At 57.7% G+C, this 24,591-nt stretch overlaps 4 protein-coding genes across 9 annotated transcripts in view; 3 read left to right on the top strand and 1 right to left on the bottom strand.

The window, feature by feature from the left end:
* The window catches only part of MAPKBP1 (mitogen-activated protein kinase binding protein 1), a 53,723-nt gene extending 48,369 nt beyond the window's left edge, over positions 1–5,354 (top strand). For all 3 annotated transcript variants that reach the window (XM_045067707.1, XM_004751153.3, XM_045067708.1), the window contains 6 exons: positions 63–260; positions 428–512; positions 810–1,093; positions 1,315–1,911; positions 2,353–2,438; positions 2,900–5,354. In XM_045067707.1, coding sequence (XP_044923642.1) covers positions 63–260; positions 428–512; positions 810–1,093; positions 1,315–1,911; positions 2,353–2,438; positions 2,900–3,127 — 1,478 coding nt within the window. In that variant the 3' untranslated portion in view covers positions 3,128–5,354. The remainder of the gene's footprint in view (positions 1–62; positions 261–427; positions 513–809; positions 1,094–1,314; positions 1,912–2,352; positions 2,439–2,899) is intronic.
* A 194-nt stretch (positions 5,355–5,548) lies between these two features.
* Positions 5,549–10,731, top strand: JMJD7 (jumonji domain containing 7). The gene is made up of 5 exons (XM_045067942.1): positions 5,549–5,612; positions 9,188–9,341; positions 9,415–9,668; positions 10,027–10,083; positions 10,589–10,731. Exons 1-5 carry the CDS (start codon positions 5,549–5,551, stop codon positions 10,729–10,731), a joined length of 672 nt encoding a protein of 223 aa, XP_044923877.1.
* On the top strand, positions 10,589–24,305 carry LOC101694107 (cytosolic phospholipase A2 beta). Of its 4 annotated transcripts, none has more exons than XM_045067709.1 (22): positions 10,589–10,727; positions 10,879–10,955; positions 11,184–11,343; positions 14,454–14,526; positions 14,824–14,960; positions 15,062–15,193; positions 15,533–15,573; positions 15,768–15,810; positions 16,065–16,119; positions 16,463–16,593; positions 16,857–16,940; positions 17,218–17,252; positions 17,835–17,970; positions 18,509–18,645; positions 18,851–19,073; positions 19,199–19,316; positions 19,589–19,726; positions 19,895–19,999; positions 20,157–20,336; positions 20,665–20,831; positions 21,367–21,553; positions 21,641–24,305. In XM_045067709.1, the coding sequence occupies exons 2-22, from the start codon at positions 10,936–10,938 to the stop codon at positions 21,859–21,861; spliced, it is 2,523 nt and encodes an 840-aa protein (XP_044923644.1). In that variant the 5' UTR covers positions 10,589–10,727; positions 10,879–10,935; the 3' UTR covers positions 21,862–24,305. The 4 variants fall into 4 exon arrangements, with proteins under 4 accessions (XP_044923644.1, XP_004751226.1, XP_004751227.1 ...); XM_004751169.3 differs by having other exon boundaries at positions 10,589–10,684; XM_004751170.3 differs by lacking the exons at positions 10,589–10,727; positions 10,879–10,955; positions 11,184–11,343 and adding an exon at positions 11,531–12,974.
* Positions 22,323–24,591, bottom strand: part of SPTBN5 (spectrin beta, non-erythrocytic 5) — a 46,306-nt gene continuing 44,037 nt past the window's right edge. The window contains exons 66-69 of the mRNA XM_045067711.1: positions 24,221–24,271; positions 23,872–23,965; positions 23,497–23,648; positions 22,323–22,876 (exon numbers count right to left, since the gene is read on the bottom strand). Coding sequence (XP_044923646.1) covers positions 22,809–22,876; positions 23,497–23,648; positions 23,872–23,965; positions 24,221–24,271 — 365 coding nt within the window. The 3' untranslated portion in view covers positions 22,323–22,808. The remainder of the gene's footprint in view (positions 22,877–23,496; positions 23,649–23,871; positions 23,966–24,220; positions 24,272–24,591) is intronic.

Consider the following 24,591-nt stretch of genomic DNA (forward strand, 5'->3'; position numbering starts at 1 on the left):
CCGCCGTGGAGGCTCTGGCGAGGGGTGGGTGCAGCGTGCTGCTTCTCTCTCCCCACATCCAGACTCGGAGAGCACGGAGCCCCTGAGTGTGGATGGCATTTCCTCAGACCTTGAAGAGCCCGCCGAGGGTGATGAGGAAGAGGAGGAAGAAGAGGGAGGCACTGGCTCCTATGGGCTGCAGGAAGGCAGTCCCCATACCCCAGACCAGGAGCAGTTTCTCAAACAGCACTTTGAGACTCTGGCCCATGGGGCTGCTCCAGGTGTGGTCAGAGGGCCCGTATGTGGTCATGGCCGTCTGCCCTCCTTCCCTCCTTGCCTGGCTGAGAGGGAGGGGCCATGGGCAGGCCGTGCCCTGGGGTTACCTTTGAGGGAAGGTAGAATCGGGGTGAGGGCAGGCTTCAGTTCATGATTTCTGTCACCTTGGTAGGGGCCCCAGTCCGGGTACCAGAGAGGACAGAGTCTCGGAGCATCTCTTCACGATTCCTGTTGCAAGTACAGACGGCCCCGCTCAGGTACCTCTCCCCACAGCAGCTTTCACTCTCTGACTAGGAGCTGTGGCTCACTAGACCTCCTAGTGCTCCCCAGAGGGCTTGTCCCGCCCCCAGGTGAGGCTTTTCCCTCCAAGGGTGCCGACTTCTGTCTTCCCACATCAAACAGCATTGCATAATCCCGTGTTTGGGGACCACTGGCCTACTGGCTTCATGCCTGCCCTTCCTACCCAGAGCTTCTGGTGCTGTGAGAGCTTCTCCCCATCTTGGCAGGGAGGACTCCTAAGCCTTTGGGCCTTCCTCCCCATTTCCTCCCTGTAGGGAACCGTCTCCATCCTCCTCAAGCCTGGCGCTGACAGCGAGAGCAGCCCAGATGCTGGCAGATTCAGGGGACTCCCTGAGAGGCAGTGGAGCCAGCCCTCCAGGAGCGCCACCGGAGGCACAGCCCTCCCCTGGAAACGCCAGCCCCCAGCAGCCAGTCCCTGTGCTTTTGCCTCGACGCCGCCTCAACCCTGACAGCAGCTGGGCTCCCAAGAAAGTGGCTGCAGCCAGTACCTTAGGTGGACTCCAGAAGGCCCAGTCTGTGCAAAGTCTGGTGCTGCAGGGTGAGGGGCCTGAGGGGCTCAAGTCCAGGGAGCGGGGAGTGTGGCGTGCATGCACATGCTAGAGGAAGGTGGGCTGATTCAACCCTGATGTGCCCCTGTGCTTGCCACTGGGTGTCCCTTAGTGGGTGTATGCAGGGCACAGCAACTCCTAGGGAGCTGTGAGCCTTAACGCCTGGGAAGCCTTCCTCACCACCTGACCTGTGTCTCTGTCTTCTCTGCAGATGAGGCCACTCCACCAGGCCCATTGCTCTCACGGGAGACCAATGCCCAGGAGGGCCTGTGCTCCCTGCCGCATGCTGATGGTTGTCCGTCTCCGCCTCAGTCCTACCAGAACCCCACCACCAGTGCCATGGCCAAGATTTCCCGCAGCGTGTCTGTTGGGGAGAATTTGGGCCTGGCAGCCGAACCTCAGGCTCCTGCTCCCATTCGAGTCTCACCGCTCAGCAAGCTAGCCTTGCCCAGCCGGGCTCACCTGGTCCTGGACATCCCAAAGCCACTGCCTGACCGTCCTACCCTGGCCACGTTCTCACCTGTTACCAAGGGCAGGGCCCCTGGTGAGGCAGAACAGCCTGGCTCCCCAATGGGCCTCACAAAGGCTCACAACACATCCGAGCGGCGGGCCTGTTTGGGGGAGGGTGGCCCTCCCAAGCCTAGGACAGAGTGCCCAGCTCCGCCTAGGCCCAACAGCCCCTGTGCCCAGCAGCTGCCGGTCAGCAGCCTCCTCCGAGGCCCTGAGGACTTGCAGCTCCCACCCCTCGAGAAGACCCCCAGCCCCGTGGAATGCACCAGGCCAGGGGCAGCCCCGAGCCAGGGCTCAGGTGTGCACAGCTCCCCAGCTCTCATCTTCTGCCCCATCCTCTTTCTCCTATCTCTGTTGTCTGCTCTCTGGCTCCATCCCATTTCTGTGCGTCCAGCCTCTGGCGTTTTCGTCCTGTCTCTGCTCCTGTCTTGGTCTGTAAGTCACACCCCAATGGTGAGACACTCCTGTTAATCTTCATGACCTCCTTGTGACTTACTTGCCCCTTCGCCACCTTCTAGCTGCTTGTGCTGGGGCTGGCCCTCCCCCCAGGACCTTGTTTTCTGTGTGGTGTTGGGGGCTGGCAGTGTTGGGAAGGAAGGAGGCGAGACAAAGGAAAGCAGAGGGGGTGTGTGCTCCTGTGGTAGGCCTCTCCTGCTTTCAGGGCCTCTGGGACGGGGGAGGCCTGAAAGGGCAGCTTCACTGGGCCTCATTGAGTTGTATGTGTCCCCCCACCCCCCAGAACCGGTAGTGAGCCTGGAGGAGTGCGAACAGCTTGTGGCAGAGCTCCAGGGCAATGTGCGCCAGGCTGTGCGTCTCTACCACTTGGTACGTGCTGGGCACCCATCGTGGGGGAGGTAGCACATCAGCAGTGCCAGCTGAGTATCCGGAACAAGGAACAACCATGAGGCTCTTCCACTGACGGGTGGGCGGGGCAAGCAAGAACATCCCGGGCAGAGTAGGCGAGGGGCTTAGAGGCCAGACCAGGCCTCTTGATTGAGCACCTACTGATCCTCTCTGTCTGGAGACTTCCTCAGACTGGATGAGGGGGGTGTTGTGGAGAGACCCTATGGCCTAGTTTGCCTGGTTTGTTCTAGGACCATCCCAGTTTATGCCTGTTGTTCCCGTGTAATTAACAGTAGCACTTTGCCCACCCTAGACACAGTGGACGGTCCAGGAGGGCCTTCTCTGGGGGCAGGCTAGGCCCAGGTGGGCCCCTCCCTTTATATATCCACTGACAGGACGTCCGTCCACTGTCCCTCTGACTCCCTTTTTGGGTCTTGCTACAGGTGGCTGGCTGCAAGACACCCTCAGCGGAGCAAAGTCGCATCACCCAGCTCCTTAGAAGCACCTTCTCTTCAGTGCGGCAGGAGCTCGAGGCCCTGGCCGGGGCAGTCTTGTGCAGCCCGGGCGGGAGCCCTGGGGCCGTGGGGGCTGAGCAGACACAGGCCCTCCTAGAGCAATACTCAGAGCTGCTGCTTCGGGCAGTGGAGCGGCGCATGGAACGCAGACTCTAGTTCCAGAATCCCGTTCCAAGTGAAAGCCCCCCTGTTCCAGACTGTAGCCCCTGATCCACTCTCTAAAACCTGGAGGGGATGCTTGGAGTGGATAGCAGGGATCAGTGCTCAGAGGGGAAGCAGCTTTCCCAGCCACTCCTCATGGGGCCCTTGTATTTATTAATTTATTTCCCTGACTGTTGCCTCACTTTCTTGGAACTCCTGCCTCCACAGCCCCTTCAGTGGCTCACGCAGGGTATAGGTCTTGGATCTTCGTCATCTTGGTGCTGTGAGGAGTCGGAGGGCAGCCTGCCCCATCTGGGGGAAATTGGGAAGGGCTGGCCCTCTCTTCTTAGAAGCCATTTGAAATTACTGCAGGGATCAGCTCCCTGGGGGGGAGCACACACAGGGTATTAGGTGGGGTGGAAGTGAGAGGCGTGTGGTATCAGTGCCCTTCAACCAACAGCGGGAGCTTCACCTCTACCTCCACTTCCCCTCCCACACCAGCTGCACTCACCTGGCTGCCAGACCCAGGGCTGTTTTCCACAGTTCCTGGCAGTTCCCAAAGGCAAAACCCTCTAGCCCTCCAGGCATTCCCAGCCATCAGGAGGCCGGAGTTGGTATCAAGGCCTGAGCCCCCCACATTCCACTCCCATTGCCCCCTCTAAGAGAGCCCTAGCATTCTCTGTCTCCCTCTGCTCCCCTTTCTCTCCTAGCCAGAACTTGTGGAGACAGCTGTGGGATGTTGCTGCAGGACAGTAAAGCCCTCTGCTGGGCAGACATAGAGCCCTGGCCTCCTTTTCCCAGCCCCTTGGTCTTCCCTGTCTTCCCAACCCTGATCCCCAGCAGGCTGCTAGACCCAGAGGCCACCTTTTCCTTGCATCCTGAGTGATGCCGGTGTTAGAACTTCCCTCATGGTTTACAGGGCACCAGCCCACCTTCTAAGGCCCTTGGCCACAGACGAAGATGGAGTCTAGAGACACACACACACACACACACACACACACAGCTGAGTGTTCATTGCTAGAGTACTTGGCTGGCTGACGTGTGCCTGGTTTCCCTTCATATGCTACTCCTGCTTTACCACCCTGGCTCATGTGGAACCATTAGGGAGCACGAAAAGGACTGGGACACACTAAACCGAATTCTGGATTTTTGGTGTCCACAACCTAGCCAGAATGAGATGGCTCATAGGTTTCTGGTTTGGGTGGAAGAAGCCTCCTCAAAGCCAGTGCTGGGCACCCAGGACTCCCTGGGGACTGGAAGTTGAGGGGAGGCAGAGGCACCTGTGACTGCAGAAGGGGCCAAGAGACACACTGGAAAGGTAGGTGGAATGGGTAAGTGCTAGAGGGGAGGGAGTAGGTTAGAATCAGAAGGGCAGCTGTTAGGAGTGGGGGAAGGATATAGGTAGGGCACAGCAGGCAGGTAGACTAGGACCAAGTAGTGAGGCTGTTGTTGAGTTGGGGTGAAGAACACGTGTCTCTGGGCCCTACTGCTTCCCTCTGCCTTATGTATGTCCGGGTAGCTTTCCTGAAGATTCAGGTCAGGAAAACCTATGCTCCCATGGAAAGGCCATGGGGTCCTGCTGGTTCTCTAGACAGAAACTTAGAAAGAAACTGGTTTCCGTAGAGTGCTCAGCTCCTGTTTGCGTCAGCCGGAGTGCACCAGAACAGATGAAGCCTATCCCCCCCCCACCCCAACCTTCCTCGTACCACCACCTGCACAGCCAAAGTGCAGAGAACCCCAGCGGGGCTGCAGTTGCCCTGTGGGGTTTAGAAGTCTACTCCAACTCCACCTACCGGCACACTAGCCACAGCCCAGACCAAATAGGGCTCAGGCCTGGCCCTCTGGCCTGGGTTCCTCTCGATCCTCAATCAGCCAGCCAGCCCCTCGCTTGAGGGAACTAACTACACTCCCGCTAAGGTTTGTGAGAAGGTGGCCGCCCTTTCCCTACCCCGAGCCGAGTGTCGGATGGGAGAGAGGGTCTTGCGGTCGGCCGTCGCCCGTCCCCTTCTGCATGTCTGAGGCCACCGGCAACTGCCGCCCCCCCCGCCCCCCCCGGCCGCCCCGACCAGATTTGCCCTGACCCAGTTTTGAAACACCCATCCCCTTATTTATAACTTTTATATTTTGTCCAGACCGTGGCTCTTCCCTCTTCCCCAGGTCTCACGGGGGCAGGGGCTGTTTTTAACTCGTCCGTTTGTACTGATGTATGAACTCGTCAATAAACAATCATTTGTTAACTCTAGGATGCCAGCGAATGGGTCAGGCGGGAGAAGGCGCGGCTTTTCACAGGCGGTGGTGTTAGCCGAATCCGGGAGCGGGGGAGGGGGGGAGGCGGGGGCCGGGGCTCAGCGGCTGGGGGCGGGCCCGGTGGGGCGGGGCCTCTCGGGGCGGAGTCTTCAGGGGGCGGACGCGTGGCCTCGCAGCGGCGGCTGCGTGATGGCGGAGGCGGCTTTGGACGCGGTGCGGAGGGAGTTACGAGAATTCCCGGCCGCCGCAAGGGGTGAGTGGGTTCACGCGGAGGCTGCGGCGGCCTCGCCTAGACCGCGGGGCAGCCTCACGACGCGGGCGGGACCTTGGGCATGCGGGGAACCGGGGCCCCGAGTCGGGAGGGCCCTGACCCTCCTGGGCCGCCGACACCACGGTTCCCGTGAGTTCGTGTCCTCAAGGAACGCAGGAGCTCGTTCACCTGACTCGTTGCCGGCCCCTCTCCGATCACTCTTTTTTGTTCCACCCCTGCCCTCGCCCCCGTGCTGAGTCCTCAGCTCCCCTGCTCCAGTGTTCTCGTGGCTTTCTGGGGGTGACTCTTCGCCCTACTCCCGAGGCCCGGGCCAGTCTTCCCCCTGGTGTGTTTCCCACAGTCAGCCCGTCCTGAGTAATGGGGCGGTCTGTTGTTGCCCTTCCCAGCCTTTCCTATCGCTGTCTTAAGGTGGTCGGATGCTCCCTTTCCGAACCCTTTGCTGGAACGCTTTATTTTTCTACGAGCTAGTGCAGAGCTTTGGGAGAATTGTAGGCAGCTGTATAAGTAATCATTGGCTTTGCCCCTGCTTGTTTTTTTGTTTTTCTCTCTCCTTAATTCCTTCCCTCCCATATCTGTTTTACCATTAATTAGCAACACGTGCACGTGGCTTAAAAAAAAAAAAAAACCGGATTTATAATGAAAGGATACCTCCCATTCTAGGCTCCAGTTTGCATCCTTCCAGAAATACTCAGTTTATATCTATACACATACACGCCTATATAGCTCCTTCTGTATACAAGTGGTAGCCTGATAAACACAATTTTCTGCACGAAGTATCCTGAAGATCGTCGTATATCCTTCTTTCTCAGTCATTTTCACTCCTGTGTACTAGTGTGGTAATTCACTGAATCAGCCTACTATTGATAGGCATTTAGGTCATTTGCAGTGTTTCTTTTCACCAATGTTGCAACGAATATTTTGAGCCCCTCAGTACTAAGCACCTCAATGTGTGAGGCTCTGAACAACGTATTTAGAATATGTCACTGAATAAAATTTTTGCCCTGGTGGACCTTACATTCCAGGTGAGGAGGTAATCCTAGACACACTAAATGAGTTAATTATACAGTAGAAGAGGTGGATTAGAAGATCAGTGTTGTGGGTAAAAAAGTAAAGCAGAATAAGAGGTCTCAGGCTAGGTATGGGGGGGGGTGCGCAGGTTCCAATTTTAAGTAAGATATTCATGGTGGGTAAGCTTAGATAAAGCGACATTTGAGCACAGGCTGACAAAGGGGGGCGGCGGGGAGGAAGTGAGCTGCTCAGACATCAGAGAAGGGTCTTGCATGTACAGGGCACTGGGACGGATGCCCTGAGGTGGGACCGTGCCTGGTGTGTGGTGAGTGCACGGAACAGTGATAAGGCCAGTGTGGCTGGAGCAGGCTTTCTGCACCTGTGAATTTTGTGTTTAAAGTTCTAACAGAAGAACTGTTAGACCAAAGGAATTGTTTGAATTCCTTTTGAAATTCTCTCACATCGAAGCCTCAGCAGGGAGCAATAGCCATTCTCTACAGGAAGTCTTTTAACTGGAGGTAGTAAAACTGAAATAATTGCAGAAAATGCAAAAGGTTAAAAAAAAAAAAAGCAGTTTCCACATATTTTAAGAATCTCAGTGAGAACAATAGGGAGATTTTTCAGAGCCCCCTAAATCACCTTCCCAAAGCAGGGGTGTCTGCTTTGATGGGATGGCCTAACTAGGAAGACCCTGGGCCAGTGTCTCTCCCCCCAACTTCCCCACTCCCCTTGCTTCCTTTTCTGCTTGGCAGTTTCCATCTTACCTCTCTAGACAGTGAAGCAATCACTGTGCCAGCTCTTATCCTTTTCAGTTTTCTTGGGCCTGCCAGGGTCTTCCCACTCAGTTCCAGTTTTTGATCTAAAGACATTTACTTTCTGCCCGCAAAGCAAAATTGACTTTGCTTTGGTGTGGAGGCTGACATAAGAGATAGGGAATGACCTCAGAGAGAAAATTAGTGCAGTGGCCGCCTGCCCACTGGGGCCAAGACATTCAGGCTAGATCTCACGGATGAAACTAAAAAGTGAAGCCCCGTGCGGCCTCTGTAGAAGCCAGGAAAAAGGCATTCCAGTCTGAGTGAGCAGCAGGAACAAAGTTTGGCTCCACCTGAGAGTGTGGTAAGGGGCCGGCACCAGACAGGAGGAAACCAGACTGGAAAGGTAGGTTGGGCCTGATCATGTATCACCTTGAATGCATGCCAGGACGGACTATAATTTGTAAACCATCAAAGCATTTTTTTTTTAAACGAGGGGTATGACAAGATGAGATTGTATTTTAGGAAGATGACTAGGGCCAGGGTGAGGGGTGCTTTGCGAAGGAGTGGAATTAAGCCAAGGAAACTAGTTAGTTGACTGCAGCAAACAGCCAGCCAGGAGATGTTGGAGACTCTGTTTCAACCACTAAGCCAACATTTGCTGAGCTCCTGCTGTGTATTAGGGATCATTCTATGACCTGGGGATACACCAGCAAGTGAGACTTGCATCTCTGTCTTTGTGGAGTTTATGTTCTATTTTAGCAAGAGAGATCAATAAACAGTTTTGCTAAGGGAGGTACGTAGTGTGTTAACGTGGTGATGAAAAAGGGAGAGAAAAGAAAAAAAGGGAAGGGGTGTAGGATTGTTTGGGACAGGTTCCAATTTAAAAGGGTCGCCAGGGAAGGAAGCCTCACTGAAGTGATATTTGAGGACCCAAGGAGGTAGTCTGAATGTAGATAGCAGCAGAGGGGAGGTGGGGGGTGGTTGGAGAGACAGAGGAGGTGGCATCAGTAGAACTTCAGGACCACCCATAGGGTGACCAGAGTGAGGAAGAAGGAAGAGCCGAGAAGAGGAGGTCTGTGAGAAGTGACACAGGGCCACTAGAAACATCTGCGCAGGTGGCGTCCTGTTCGACCTGCCTACATGCACAAGGTAGCGTGGGGTGTCCGAGGGTGGTGATGCCATTGGGTAAGATCAGAAACACAGTTCAGCCCTTAACTCTTCCTCTTAGGGTTTCGTGGGGCAGCCTGTCTCCCCAGTTGGGTTGTAACCTTCTTGTGATGACAGTAGGATCCTCCCTTGATACCTCCACACGGGCCAGACCAAGCACTGAGTACATTCTAGGTGCTCAGTGAATATATCACTGGGGGGAGGGTGCTTTCCAGAGTCTTGACTCACCCACACCAGTCTGTGGCCTTGGGGCCTCAGCTCTGCTCATTCTGGAGCTCCCTGCACCACCTGAAATGGCTGCCTGCCCTCATGGCTGCGGGGGGGTTAGGCACTGCAGAATGGGAAAGCCGAGGGGTCACTATATGGGGCTGGACGTGGTCTCGAGGAGGGATTGGGTTTGGGGTTGAGCAGCAGCCTCCGGCTTGTGGACTCTGAGGGCCGCATCTTGGTGTGTTTGTGGGTGCTTCACACTTTCTCCCTTAAAGTTCCCTCTTTCATCAGTTCCTGGTTGTCCAGGGTCCCTTGGTCATCAGTGGGCATCATCCAGTGGTGACAGTGTGCCCCGCAGAGGGAGGGGCAGCAGCTGGGCGCTCTCGTCTTCAGCCCCCCTCCACCTCTTTTTCTCAGAGCTCAGCGTGCCTCCTGCCGTGCCCTACCTGGACGAGCCCCCCACTCCGCTCCACTTCTACCGCGACTGGGTCTGCCCCAACAGGCCCTGCATCATCCGTAATGCCCTGCAGCACTGGCCAGCTCTGCGGAAGTGGTCCTTCCCCTATCTCAGGTGGGGGCTGCCCTAGGGGGTGTTGGGTGGTACTTGGTGGTATTTGGGTGCAGCTGAAAGTCCTCTCCTCCAGAGCCACAGTGGGCTCCACAGAAGTGAGCGTGGCTGTGACCCCCGATGGCTATGCCGATGCCGTTCGAGCGGACCGCTTCGTGATGCCAGCCGAGCGCCGCCTGCCCCTGAACCACGTGTTGGATGTGCTAGAGGGCCATGCCCGACACCCGGGGGTCCTCTACGTGCAGAAGCAGTGCTCCAACCTGCCCACCGAGCTGCCCCAGCTGCTGCCTGATCTGGAGTCCCATGTTCCCTGGGCCTCCGAGGCACTGGGTGAGTGACGATGTCGGCTGGGCAGGGAAGAAATGGGGAGGAAGGAGTCGGCTCTGCTTGCAGCCTCTCCCTTGGGTGATGACTTGGCCCACACTCTTGGTCCCTCAGGGTCGGGTTCTGTGCACTAAACACCCAAGTCTCCAGGCCGTGACTTTGAATTGAACAACTGAACATTGCTGTCCTCCTTTGTGCCCCAGGGGAGGAGGCCCCTCTTGGAACTCACCCTTCTCTGTTTTCTCCCTGTGAGTCTCTGGTCCCCCCTCCAGGCTCTGGGCCAGTATCACCGTATGGTGGTTATTCCCAGCCTGGCCTTGGAGGACAGCCCCTCCTAACTCGCTCTCTTACCTCCAACCTGCAGGAAAGATGCCTGATGCTGTGAACTTCTGGCTGGGGGAGGCGGCTGCAGTGACATCTTGTAGGTGTCAAAGGGATGCAGAGGTGGGGGAGGAGGGAAGAGGAGGCCAAGAGTGGAAGGTTGGTTTGGATGGAAGTTGGACTGACTATTCTCTCCAGGATTTCTACCCGGATTCTGGGGTTTTGACACAACAGAGGGCTTCCCGACAGCTCAGGCTGGGGAAGGTCCCATGGCACTGGCAGCAGAGGACGTGGTTTCTTCTAGGTCTCTAGAAAGCCTACCAAAGGCTAGATAGGTCAGGGGTGAACTCAGAAGAGCCCTGTTTGCTTGAATTCCCCCTCTTGTTAGAGATGAGCCCCAGTGAGCATCAGGTCCCTGGTGGGCCTAGATCTGAAACCCTAATGCTTGCCCACATCCTCACCATCCCCTTGAGCCTCCCTTGTGCTCTTCTTTTAGACCATCTGTCACATCTGTCTTGGGGGCAGGGCCCTGAATGTGATTATTTGGCTCCTCCTGTGCCCTGACCCTCATAACCTTGCCCACTGGGCCTTCTTTGCATTGGCAGTACATAAGGACCACTACGAGAACCTCTACTGTGTGGTCTCAGGGGAGAAACGCTTCCTGCTACACCCACCCAGCGACCGGCCCTTCATCCCCTATGGTATGGGACTCCATCAGCAGGGGCTGAAGAGCAGGGGGCCAAGGTAGAGGGAGGCCAGTGAGGGCCCTGGGTGGGCTGGTGCGCCAGGCCTGAGGTGTGGATGCAGTGTTGCAGTTGTATTCAACACTGGGAGCAAGTGGGAGGAACTGAAGCCGCAGCCATTCTAGTGTCCGCACACCTTTCTCTGCTTTCAGAGCTGTACACACCGGCGACCTACCAGCTAACTGAAGAGGACTCCTTTGAGATAGTGGATGAAGAGGCCATGGAGAAGGTGTCTGCCTTGTTCTTGGGCCCTGGGGAGAGGGAAGGGTCAGATACTGGTCTCTGAGGAGCAGGCACAATGGAGCTGGGGAGATGGCATCTGACTCTGAACGATCCCTAAGTTGGGGCTCTCCCAGTGCTGAACAGGGCCAGGCTCGTGGGCTTTACCTTTGGACGGGACAGAGCTGCAGGGCCTGGGGGCTTTTGACCTGCTCCCCGGCATCCATTGTGTCCCCAGGTACCCTGGATCCCACTGGACCCGCTGGCTCCGGATCTGGCCCGGTACCCCAGTTACAGTCAGGCCCGGGCTCTTTGCTGCACGGTGCAGGCCGGTGAGATGCTCTACCTGCCGGCCCTGTGGTTCCACCATGTGCAGCAGTCCCATGGCTGCATTGCGGGTGAGGAGCTGGCCCAGCAGGGCAGCTGGGCGGTGGGTCAGGGTGGCAGGTAGTTCAGAGGGGGACCTTTGTGTAAGGGTCTCCATTTTGTCCACAGTGAACTACTGGTATGACATGGAGTATGACCTTAAGTACAGTTACTTCCAGCTGCTTGACTCCCTTACTAAGGCCTCGGGCCTCGACTGACGGAGCCCTGCTGAACACTGCCTACATTGCCAACTGGGGGAAAAGGTCGTGTCCCTCCCTGGCCAGGTCACTTCCAGAGGCAACCCAGAGTCAGTGTGCTGGCTGCTGGCCTAGCTCAGCTTGGGATCAGCGATGGAGGACTTGGGGAGGTGACCTGGAGGTCCAGGAGGTGCCAGACAGGTCTGGGTGTAGGCTCCCAGGAAGTTGCCACACAGGTGAGGCAGCAGCTTGTCCTGGGGGGAGGCGTGGGGCTTCAGGTGTGGTGCCACCTCTCGCTGGCCCCGTGGCCTCGGGCAGCTGATTGCCTCGGAGCACTGGCAGAAGGTTGCTTCCTTCCCCACGGGGTGTTGGGAGCCTCGGAGAGAGCGCCTTAGGGACCATAAGGGCTGTCATGGAGGGAAACACGCAATAAAAGATGACTGATTTACATGTGCTGAGACTCCCTCTCGAAGGTGCCTTCTATGGTCTGGTGAGGGCTGGAAGGTTTAGGTAAACATTTCAGAGTTACTCTGATAGCGGCCAAGGGCCGGTTTCAGACCCGAGCCTGAGGGGCTCTCAGCTCCCAAGACCCCTCTCTCCATGATAGCCATCACAGCCACTCTTAGGGCGAGTGCACCTCACTGACTCAGCCTGTGAAGCCGCACTGAGCTTTACTCTGCCTTGTTGGCTGTCCTCCGGCTCCAGGGCAGCTGGTGGGGTTTGGAGCCTCCAGGGACACTCCTGCTTCTCCCACAACAAGGACAGGTAGGGGACAGAAACCCCTGCCCCCTACCTCCGCAGGGGTCCCTGCACTCAGACCCCCTCCCTCCCTGCAGCCACCCAGACCTGGAAGAGCCCCAATCCCTGAATGCCACCCGGAGGCCTCATCATCCTGGCCACCCGGCTCCAAGGGTGGAGGCAGCCCTGCATGACTTGGGAAGGCTGCACGGAGTAAACCACACCCCTGCTGGGTTGTGATGGGCCTGAGGCACTGAGGTTGGCCAAGTGCTTCAGTCAGGACCGGGCATTCCTGTCCTACTGGCACTGAAGGTTGTGAAAGACCCTGTGACAGGGGACGAGACTCTTCCACTTGCTGCTGCCCTGGGCCCACTCCCTACTTTCTAGACGTCAGTGGCCCTTCTAGGTGCGGGCATGAGAGCAGGGGTGGGTGGGATTGGTGCTGATGGCAACGGCTGGAGGAAACAGGTCTTCGTGGGTGGTAGGTCCTCATCACGGGGGTGTCTGAGTCTCCGCATAGGTTTAAGGTCCCCCGTTTCCTCAGCAGGTGGCTTGTCTTAGAGTGGGTGTGAGGCTTGGGTGGAGTGGGAGCAGTTGGGAGGGACCAGGGAGGAGCTTGGGGCAAGCAGGTACATCACTGGCCCTGGGTTAAAAAGCCAGCAGTCCTTGGTCCTGCGTCCACTGCCTGCCATTTGTGGCCCTTGAGAACAGCCAGCCTCATGGCTCTGGTAAGACTTGCTAGGGCACTAGGCCCCTACTCTGACCCTTGGTCCTCCTGGGGCCTGGTTAATACTATTTATTCTTTAATGTTTATTTATTTTTAATTTTTAAAATTTGTTGACTTGAGAGAGAGTACGCATGTGGAGCTGGGGGTGGAGAGGGGGCAGAAGGAGAGAATCTCCAGCTTACTGCCCACGGAGCTCAGAGCCCGATGCGTGGGGCCCCACTTGTGGGGGCCCGTGGCTGGTCCTCACCTGAGCTGAAATAAAGAGTTGGATGCTTAACTGAGTCACCCAGGTGTCTCCAGCTTAATGCTATTTCTTACTGGGAGCTGTGGGTGTCTCCAGGTGTGGAGAAGGGAGTCGGTGGGGGATGCTGGTGTCGGATGAAGGTGTCCTGCCCTAGCGATGGGCTCCAGGCAGAGTTCCCTGGCCCTGTGGGTTTGGGCCCTGAGAGCCCAGGTTCCGAGGAAGTGGGTTCTCCCAGGCTTGGACCGTGGGGGCTCCAGGGCAGACACTGACAGATGTGTTTCCCCAGCTCTGCTCCTGGACTGTATCCTTCAGGACCCTTCTGAGGCCAAAAGGAATAGCTGGTACAGGCTTCCCTGGCACACTTGCCATGGTTTATATCCCCAGATCCATGTTCATGGGTTTGGATGGACCCACCTGGGGACCCTCTTTCGCCCAACCCTGTAGCCCCTGGAGGACTTGAAAACCTGTGGGAGGTGGGAGCTGCTAACTGCTGTTCCTACTCAAGCAGAGGGCGCATTTCCAGAAATGATTCCTGGCCAGGGGTGGAGAGGCTGTCTGAAAACCAAGTCTGTGTTCATTTCTGTTTCTCCAAAGAGAGCGTTTGCTTACCTGGAGCATGCCTACATTTAGCTGCTTAACTAGGGGAGGGGTCCCACCAGGGAGCCCGAGGCCAGGCTGGGTCTTAACATGCTTCTTCCCCTCCCTCTGGAGTCTCCTATTCCTCCAGGCCTCCTGCCACCCAAGGCCAGCCTCCAGGCCACTTAGCAGGGGTTAGCTGGGATGTGTTAGCTATGGGGTCAAAAGATTGGAAGAAACTATAGCAGGAACTGGAAGCAGGTGAGTGTGGGATGGAGAGCTTGAATTGAGCCAGCCTGGTCTGTCCTGGCCCTGAACCTCACGCAAGTGACTAGCCTTTCTGTGCTTCTGTTTCCTTGTGGGACTGGTTATAATAAGTAGTCCCTACACATAGGGCGGTTGTGTGATTAAACGAATGTACATAAAGCCCTTGGACCAGTGCCGGCCCCGAGTGTTGTGTAAGTATTGGTAGGTAGCTGCTACCATAGCCGCCTTTCCTTTCAGGGCTCTGATGGGGTGCAGAGCAGCCGTGTGGCTGGGCAGGGCCAGTCCCTTTGGGTCATGATTAGTCTTGGAGGGGTCACCCTGGCCTCTTCTATGACCCTCGTCTCCTTTGGGCACAGCAGCCTGCAGCAAGCCTGTCCTCTCCCCACTCTGCAGGCAAAAATTCCTGGGACCTGCTTGCTCACTGTTCGTGTCCTGCAGGCTCGTGGCCTGCCCTCAAAGGACCTAGGTGAGTGTTGGGCCCAGGGAGGACATCGACATTGTAGCTGGGTTCACAGTGGGACAGAGCCAGTGGGAAGAGACTCCAGGGCTGGAGATGCAGGAAGTCCAAGAGAGGGTGCCAAGAGGAGGGACTGGGTCGAATGTCAGGTAGGCCCTCAGCCTCCTCCTCCTACCTCCTGACCCAGCCCCATTCCATGGGTCTCAGCCTCCGGGGCCTGCTTGTGATGGAAGGTCATGGACTGTGGGCAGCTGGGCTGGGTTGGGCTCTTGACCATTAGCAGGCACATGTTCCCCCTTCCCACAGTGACTCCCTCTGACTGCTATGTGAGTCTGTGGCTGCCCACAGCCTCTAGCCACAGGCTCCAGACACGCACGGTCAAGAACAGCAGAAACCCCATCTGGAATCAGAGCTTTCGCTTTCGAATCCACAGCCAGCTCAAGGTGGGCCCACTGTCCCTGACAGCCCTCACTCCATGCTCTGACCTGCTCATCTTCCTACTCCACTCCTCCTTCCTGCAGCTGCTCACTCTCTTCCTTTCCAGAATGTCTTGCAGCTGCAAGTCTTTGACCAGGACCTTCTGACCAGTGATGACCCCATGTTGTCAGTGCTGTTTGACTTGGGGACTTTGCAGGCTGGGGACTTTCGCCGAGAGAGCTTCTCACTGAACCCTCAGGCAAGGCTGTGCATAGGGTAGCGGTGGGGTTCCGCCCAGGGAGGAGAGCTGGGCACATGGCCCTCTTCTCCAGTGAGTGGTCTAGGCTCCCTGGCATCTCAAAGGCCATAGTCAGCCAGGACCTGCTGTCACTGAAGAACAGTCCCATCTCCGGCCCCCTTTCTTGGCCCTTAAGCCAAGAACAGCTTTCTAGGAGCCCCCCAGAGAAGGTGGACAGAGCAACCTGGAGATGGACATTGGTTCTCCCCACCTTTGGGGCCCGAGGAACCCCAGCTGGCATCTGCATTAAAATCTATACACATGCTCCTCCCTTTCTAACTTGCCCCTTTATGTCTCCAGGGTGAGGAGCGGCTAGAAGTTGAATTTCGGCTGCAGAGACTGTGAGTCAGGAGGGATGGGGTGATTCCTGGGTGGGAGTGTTTCTTTTGGGGAAAGGACAGAGCCCAGCACACGCAGAGCTGACACCTTTCCCTGGGAGACCTCTAGTGATGGTGGGGGAATGTCTTGTCCTCCTTGAAGGGTGAGAACCTGGAAAGCTGGGCTTACATTGAGGGTCACTGGGGGCTCTTTCCAGGACAGACTGTGCTGAGCAGCTCGTCAGTAATGGCATCCTGGTGGTGAGTGCAGAAACCCTCCCTCAGGCCTTCTTTCCTGGGCCCGAAGCTTGGGGGCCCCCACTGGGGACTTGGGTTGATCTGAGTTGGGGAAGCCGTGGGATTTCAGTTCTTCAAGAGAATACAAGCCCAAGCACATGTTTGTATTACAGTGCCAATGTAATAAGGTGCTGAGGACCAAAACCAGGGTACTGGGAGGGTGGGGGGGCCTCTAGCACAGAGGGGTTCGAGTCTAAGGGGCTTTCTTAATGACTCAGGCCCGGGAGCTCTCCTGCTTGCATGTTCGACTGGAGGAGGCAGGGGATCAGAAACGTAAGTCTCTACCTACTAGCATAGCCCGCAGCCCTCTGTCCTTGTCTTCCCCTTTCTAAGGGGACCCTGGAAGGGACGGACCTTCCATTAGCTGCCCTCTGCTCTCATAGGCAGCAGTAGAGGTTAGGGGCAGATCCATGCTGGGACTCTCCAGGACTTGAGTGTGCCCCATAGTCTGTGAGGGGGTATGGTGGGGGCCCCATCGCCCAGCCTGGTCCTGTGCCAGTCTTCCCTTGCGGTGCGGGGACAGAAGTGGCCCTCAGGCCCCTTAGGCGAGACAGCCTTGGGCCTCTGAGCATCAAGATCTCACTTGCAGCGTCTCTGCTCTGGTTCCTGTTTCCAGAATCTGAGGGCAGAGTTCAGCTTGTGGTTCCTGGGTCCTGTGAGGGTCAACAGGAGGCCTCCGTAGGCGCTGGCCCTGTCTGCTTCCATTGCCCGGCCTGCTGGGAGCAGGAGCTGGGTATCCTTCTGCAGGTAGTGTGCTGCTTCCTCATATGGGGCAGGGCCTGCGGGGTCTTCCTCCCTCCTTCCCTCCCTGCTTGCTCCTAGCCGGCCCCTCTGCTCGTGCTGAGCCCTTTGCCGCATCACTCTCTAGCAGAATCAGGCATCCTGAGAAGAGGGTGGGTCGATGGCTTCCTACCCCTCTTCTTGCTGCTTTGGTACTCCCTGGGGGCAATGGGCGAGGTCCTTGCTGGAACCAAAGGGTCTTCTGAGGTCTTCTTTCATCTGCCCTGCAGGGTGCCCCTCGAGAGCAACTAAAGGTGCCCCTAAGCGCCTTGCCCTCCGGTCAAGTAGTGAGGCTTGTCTTCCCTACATCCCAGGTACTTGATCACCAGAGGAAGAATGCCAGGAGCATGGCCCGGGCCCTAGGCTTGCAGGGCTGGCCCATTGTAGTAGGGGCTGCAGGCTTTGGGCCAGGTTCTGGGGACAGGGATCTTCTGAGCAGCCCTGCCTTCAAGCCTCAGGCCTTGCCCCTGTGGAGATGGCCAGAGGCCCAAGGGAGCAGGGGTGGGGGGGTTGTTATCATAGGGTGTAACTTGGGCTGGGGTGAAAGAAACATGGTGGCCGACTTTTGTGACTGGTGTTTATGGTTTCCAGGAGCCCCTGATGAGGGTGGAGCTGAGAAAAGAAGGGTGAGAGCCGGCTGGGAGAGGGCGGTGGGGTGGTGGTGTGGGGGGGTTACCTAAGCCTGAGACTGAGGCAGAGAGAGCGCAAGGGAGCTGCCAGAGGAGAGAAATCACACTCCCTTTGGGTGGCAGCTGTTGTGGGTGGACCTTAGCTAACCATGAGACAAGAGGAGTCCCCCAAACTGGGCCCTTCCTCGCATGCCTGGAAGACTAGCTTTTCACCTTGAAGAGGTGGGAGCACTGTTTCTTATCTCTTTTGGAGTCATTTTTGGGTGGTGAGGGAGCAAAGCTCAGGGTGGGGGGAGTAGATCTGTGGTGGTGGGACCCACCCAGGGGCCTCCATGCAGCCTGGGACCCCAGCATTTCTGGTCCTGCGAATCCACTTTGTTGCCTTCCTGTGGTCCTGTGGGGGTCCGTGTCCACTTTCTCCTCCTCACAGCCATACACCTCATGCTTCAGGCCAGGCAGGGGTGAGGGCTGGGGAGAGGGGTGGGAGTTGGCAGTGGGTTTCTCAGGGGAGGCAGACCCGGCTTCCTTGTCTGTGATGAGGTGGGGAGCTGCCTCCTAGCCCCTTCCTTACCCCCCTAGACCGAAGGAGCTGGCGGTGCGGCTGGGCTGTGGCCCCTGTGCGGAGGAGCAGGCCTTCCTGAGCAGGAGGAAGCAGCTGGTGGCCAGAGCCCTGAAGCAGGTCCTGCAGCTGGATGACGACCTGCAGGAGGACGAGGTCTGTGGGCCATGTGTACTGGACAGGCTGGGCGGGCGCAGAGCCAAGGGCTTGTTTCTTCAGCAGAGCAGAGCTCGGCCCGCCTCCTGTGTGCCTGCCCCTGCGCTGCTTCCCTGGCGACGCAGCAGAGCATCGCACCAGGCACCTGGAGCTGTAAACCACTTTCCTTCTCCTTGTTTATTGATTCTCAGCCTGGTCCAGGTTTTGGGACTTGGATCCAGTCTGCCCAATCAGTGGGACATGCAGCCTGAGGGCTGCCTGTGGGCCTGGGGGAGCCCCTGGAGGCTCAATCAGCTTGGGGCATCTCCTGTCAAGAGGGAAAGGGGTGGCTGTGTGGGAGACTTTTGAGGTGGCTGTGGGGCTTCCAGAAAGTGGTCACCAGACTCCTCAGGGGCTAGGGGTGAGGAGGTGAGGCCTGGAACTTGTCCATTTGTACTGGAGTTCTTAAAACCAAATAAATCCAGTCCTTGAGAGGCTACTTCTGATTAGATCCTCCTCAGCAGGCCTGCCTGACCTGGCCTGGTGTGCTCTCTTCCAGGTCCCCGTGGTCGCTGTCATGGCCACCGGCGGTGGGATACGGGCAATGTTGTCCCTCTATGGGCAGCTGGCTGGACTGAGGGAGCTGGGGCTCTTGGATTGTGTCTCCTACATCACAGGGGCCTCGGGCTCCACCTGGTGAGCTGGCGGCAGGTGCAGTGCAGGAGTTGGGGGGTGGGGGGACTCTTCTAGACTCCGTGGGTGCCTCTGACCCAGCTGTGAGAGAAGGGAGAAAGGATGTGCTGGAGGGAGACCTGCATAGCGGGACTGTTGGAAGGTGCCTACTGGACTGGGATAGAGAGCGCACGGTGTGCAGTGACCCCCTGGCTTTGGCTTTTCCCAGGGCTTTGACCAACCTCTATGAGGACCCAGAATGGTCTCAGAAGGACCTGGCGGGACCCACCGAGTCCCTGAAGACACAGGTGACCAAAAGCAAGTTGGGCGTGCTTGCCCCCAGCCAGCTGCAGCGGTACCGGCAGGAGCTGGCTGAGCGGGCCCGCCTGGGCCACCCGCCCTGCTTCACCAACCTGTGGGCCCTCATCAGTGAGGGCCTGCTGCACGAGGAGGTGCGGGGAGGGGCATGGCCAGGGCACAGCTGGGAGATGGGGAGCAGCCCTGGGCAGCAGGGCGGGCAAAGGTCTCCGGCCCCAGAAAGCCACAGCTTGAGGCTCGAATCCTCTCCTTCCACCAGCCCCGTGACTGCACACTGTCAGACCAGCGGGAGGCCCTGAGTCGAGGCCAGAACCCTCTGCCCATCTACTGTGCCCTAAACACCAAGGAGAAGGGCCTGACCACCTTTGAATTTGGAGGTGAGCAGTCCTGGTGCCGAGAGTGGCGCCCTCGTGGCCAGCAGGGTCGGGGGGAGCTGGGCTTGTGTGTAGAAGGTGGGTGTTTCACTCCCCACTTCAGGGCCAGGTCTCATGCTTGCCAGAGACTGTTATCCTACCAGAGTCACTCATGCTCAGGGAGCCTGCAACCAGTCTGAGTCTCTGGGTCACCAGGCTGCCCCGATGTGAAGCCTGTGGTGTTGGAGGGTGCGGGGGTTCTGATCCCCACAGTGAGGCTGTGTCGTCTCCCACAGAGTGGTGCGAGTTCTCCCCGTATGAGGTTGGCTTTCCCAAGTATGGAGCCTTCATCCCCTCTGAGCTCTTCGGTTCTGAGTTCTTCATGGGGCGCCTGACCAAGCGGCTTCCTGAGTCCCGAATCTGCTTCCTTGAAGGTGAGGGTGGGGCCTGGCAGGTTTGGGAAGCTGGGGTAGTGGGGAGAAGGGGCCCGAGGCAGATGGCAAGCCTCCACCTCTTGGCTCAGTCACGGGGCCGTTTCCTGGTCTAGGATGGGTCAGGTTGTGATAGGGTGGGGGACTGTCGCCCTCGTGTCCCTCTCTCAGGTATCTGGAGCAACCTGTATGCAGCCAACCTCCAGGACAGCTTATACTGGGCTTCGGAGCCCAGCCAGTTCTGGGACCGCTGGGCACAGGATCAGGCCAGCCGGGGTAGGTGCCTGGGCTTCTTGGAAGGAGCTGGAGACGCAGCCACTGGGGTAGCAGGGGCATGGTGGGCTGGCCTTTGGGAGTCCATGGAAACTGGGGTAAAATTTCAGGGGTCCCCATTTCCTAAAAGACATTCCACTTTCCCCTTTCTTGACTGCAGACAAGGAGCAGGTCCCTCTTCTGAAGATAGAAGAGCCTCCTACGGGGGCCGGAAGGATTGCAGAGTTTTTCACCGACCTTCTGACACGGCGCCCACTGGCCCAGGCCACCCATAATTTCCTGCGTGGCCTCCATTTCCATAAGGACTATTTCCATGATCCTTACTTTTCCACCTGGAAAGGTATCTTCTCTCCTTGGTCCCGGCTCTCCAAGGTCTGCCCATGGCCACCTGAGCCTTGGGTCTCTGGTCTAGACATCGACACCCTCCGACCCCTGGGCCGCAAGCTTCTTGAGCTTAGTTCGCTGGGCTGCCTAGACCCGCAAGCTTTTTTTCTCTCCTTATTTTGGGAACCAGGGCCCCTCTGGCGGGGGCAGGGCGACTCTGGCAGGAGAGCTCAGGGACCAGAGGACAGAGTCGGCTTCTACCAGCAGCACAGTGCTAGCATTAGGCTCAAGGGGTCTGGTGCCCTCAGCACTGCTTTTCCACCCCATCCCCTTAATCATTCCAGCCACCAAACTGGATGGGTTCCCCAACCAGCTGACACCTGCCGAGCCTCACCTTTGTCTGCTGGATGTTGGCTACCTTATCAACACCAGCTTCCCACCCCTTCTGCGGCCCACACGGGATGTGGACCTCGTCCTGTCGCTGGATTACAACCTTGAAGGAGCCTTTCAGGTGGGCTGGGGGGGCAGGTGTGGGAGGGAGTAGTGACAACGGGCCTGGCCTGACATTCTGGCTCCTGCCTCCCGGGACATCTACCTTAAAGTCCAGTATCTGGTCCTAGTTCCCTTAGGGTCTGAGATGGAGACAACATGTGAATGGCGTTCTGTGAATTCTGGATCCTATGATTTTACCACCAGGGGAAGTTAGAGGGACAGGGAGAGGTTTTTAAGTGTATTTTACCTTTGGGACCCCTTTGGGTCCCCTGCCACCTACCATTTGGTCCTGAACCTCGGGAACCCTCTGATGTCAGTTTTCGTTCGTCCAGTAAAGTTTCTGGGAATTGTTAGCAGCCCCTTGCAGTGAGCTCAGTGTTGAAGCACTTTCTAAAGTCTGGCCTGGTCCTGGGGTTCTGCCTGGGTTCGATTTGGCATCTGGGCACCTAGTCCTAGGGGTCTCAGCTGACTTCCCCGTTCAGTTGGCCCTGCGTTGGAGACACTGGGGAGCCCCCACGGGCCCTGCCCTCTGACCCCTTCTTCCTGCCGTGCAGCAACTGCAGCTTCTGGGCCGGCTGTGTGGGGAGCAGGGCATCCCATTCCCGCCCATCTCGCCCAGCCCTGAGGAGCAGTGCCAGCCTCGCGAGTGCCACTTGTTTCTAGACCCAGACTGCCCCGACGCCCCGGCGGTGCTGCACTTCCCTCTGGTGGACGACTCCTTCCGGGAGTATTCGGCCCCGGGTGAGCCCCCAGTCCCTTGTCCCCCCAGCCCGGCCTTCATGCCTCTCCCTGGGGGACCCCCAGCCTCAGCTCCACACCCTCCCCCAGGCATCCCACGGACCCCCACAGAGAAGGCGGCTGGGGAGGTGAACCTGTCTCCTTCCGACTCTCCCTACCACTACTCGAAGCTGACCTACAGCCTGGAGGATGCAGACAAGCTGCTCCGCCTGACCCACTACAACATCTGCAACAACCGGGAGCAGCTGCTGGAGGCCCTACGGGGTGCCGTGCTGCGGAGGCGACAGCGCCAGCACCACCAACCCCAGTGAGGGCATGGGGGGCGGGCTCAGGGCTTCCCCCGAGCCCCCCAAAGGGCCCCTCAGACTTGCACCCAGGAGACCCTGGTGGACAGGAAGAGTTGGAGCAGACACTCCTCACCCAGGGTTCCAGAGCCCCTGGGGCCTGGAGGGCCTAGCCACGGCCCCCTTGCCCTCCGAGGGGCTTCACCAGGCCATGTGCCCAACACCACCCTGACAGGGCCCCACAGCTACCAACAGCCTTGTCCCCTACATGGGCCAGGAGCCTGAGCGGCTTAGAAGGGCTGGGCCTGGTCTCCTCAGGCCAGAGATGGCTCCCTCTTCAAGCAAAGAGAACGTTTAGAGGGCCTGTGGTCACCCGAGGTAGACATGGGAGACAATGGCTTGAGCCCAGAGTGGTATGGATCCTAGTTGTGGAAGCGCTCAAAGCCCTGGGCCCCTCTCCCCTTGCTCCCTTGAGTAACTGTACTGTGTGAAATAGAGCGGTTTATATGTCACAGAGGCTCATATAAATGTGAGGTGGGAACAGGTGACATCATGCCAGGCTCGTGGTTACACGTAACAAGGACCGGTTTGAAAAAGCTCTTGCCAGACCCCATCCAGAGCTAGCGAATAGGTGCATCTGGACTTCCCCTGAGGAGAAGACCACATGTGCCCTGTTAGGGCCACCCTTTCTAAGCAGTGGGGAGGCCCGTTTGGCCCGGGGGGTTCTGCTGTGGGAACCCTGGCCTTGCGCAGGTGAGTGGACACAGAGGCAGTGGCACCCCCGTCCTCCTCCCCCCGTCAGATGGCTGCTTTCTTTCCCACAGCACAGGGTGGCCACATCTGCAATCAGAGGAGCCACAGGAACAAGAGAGTGAGCTCCTACAGCAAGCTGTGGTCTTGGTGAGGGCTGCCTCTTAACAAGGAACTATCTGTTCCAGACCTTGGTCCTGGTAGCAGAATCTTAGGCTGGTCTCCTAGAGATTGTCCTTGTTGGTAGCCCTGAGGGTTGCTGCCACCTCAGGGTTTGGTTCAGGGTCCTGACCTGTTGGGGGAACAGGAAGGCAGAGTGAACTTAGGGCTTGGCCTCCCTTAGAACATTCCTCCTCCTGCTGGTGCTGGGATTGTGGCTGACAGGCAGCTGCAGGACTGACCATACATAGTGTGCAGAGGGTAGAGGGAAGAGAACAGGTTCTTGTGACCCAAATCCCCCTGTTTGCTCTGGCCCACTGATGCTTGGGCCCTGCCTAGGGCATGCAGCTAGTGTCACAGTGGAAAAAAATGGGGGCCCTGGGAGCCTTAGAAGCCACCATCCAGGGACAAAGCCTATTCATTCAGCAACATGTTCTCTGGATTTGAAAGTGGAGCCTGTGTGCCAGAGACCACAGCCATGGCCGCCTTCTGAGGTGCTGGAAACACTCCTTGGGCCTGACCTGGGGTATCTGTCTCTGCGAGAGTCTGTGTGAGTGTATGTGTGAGGGGTGACAGCCTGACTTCTGGCCTGCTCGAGGATAGTAAGGTTCCCCTTTCCTGTTGGAAGAGGGAAGAGCCGGAGAGAGGGCAGAGTGCTGGCCAGATATGGCTAGCCGGCAACCCATCTTCTGTCTTGGACAGGAAGAGGAGGCCAAGAAGTGAGCCAGGGGTGGATGCCCAGCGTATCCTTACCTTGGGCCTGGCCAGGGCAGGGAAGGGAGGGTGAGCCGGGGGCAGGTGCCTGGGCAGGGCCCTCAGCCTGCAGGAACTCCAGGGGTTGGGGCTGGCTGTGAGTGCTCACGGGCATCTCCCTCAGTGAAGAAGTCAGGGGACAGGCGTGGAATCTGTGAGGAAAAGGAGGACCCTCAGGGCCTGGATTCTGAGCAGAGGCTCATACCCGATTGGGAGGGTGGGTGCTAGGATTTTCTATTGCTGAGGGTCTCAAATATGGGGGTTACCCCACACCCTAGCAGATCTGAGTCTTCAGATCTTGGGCTTAAGAGGGCTGCAGCTGTGCCAATCGTGGAGCTCAGGACCACTCCCCCACCACATCCGCAGGTGCCCTACCTGAGTGGGGCGGCCGGGCCGGGCACGCCCTCAGCAGTGTGCTCAGAGGGGAGGCCCCCTGGTCTGGCTGGGTGCTCCAGGCTCAGACTTTGGGCTGCAGAGCAAAGGGAGATCAGTGGTCAGTCCCAGCCCCTGTGCGAGGCCTTCTGTAGACAGCAGACTCCCTGCATGTTTGTGTCTCCCCCACAGAGTCCTATATGGAAATGCTAACGCTAAGGGGATGATATTGGGAGATGATTAGGTGATGAGAGGGGAGCCCTTACAGAAACCCTAGAGAACAACCTAGCCCCTTCCACCAAGTGAGACACGGTGAGAGGGCTCCCATCACGACTTGGAAGATGGCTCTTACCAGACCCTGAATCTGGTGGCACCTTGATGGTGGACTTCCCAGTCTCTAGAACTGTAAGAAATAAATGGTTCTGGTTTGTTACCTACCTAGTCTGTGATTTTTTTTAAAGCAGCTCAAATGGACTGACGTGCCTGCTACAGGAGGCCAGGCACACGTCAAGCCTTGCCCATGTGGTACCCCGCACACCCTGCCTCCCAGAAGGCTGAATGCAGACGGGCTGAGAAAGACTCAGTCTAGAGAAGACCCTGAAGACACTCAGGAGGCCTTTGGGATGCTGGAAGGTCAGGCTCGGCTCCCATGGGACCAGAGACTGTGAGGAAGGGAGCCAGGAACCCCGAGAGCTTGGGAGGAACAGGTGAGGGACTCCCACC

This window comes from Mustela putorius, unplaced genomic scaffold, assembly GCF_011764305.1.
Source record: "Mustela putorius furo isolate JIRA1106 unplaced genomic scaffold, ASM1176430v1.1 tig00003898_pilon_pilon_pilon, whole genome shotgun sequence".
Lineage (NCBI taxonomy): Eukaryota > Metazoa > Chordata > Mammalia > Carnivora > Mustelidae > Mustela > Mustela putorius.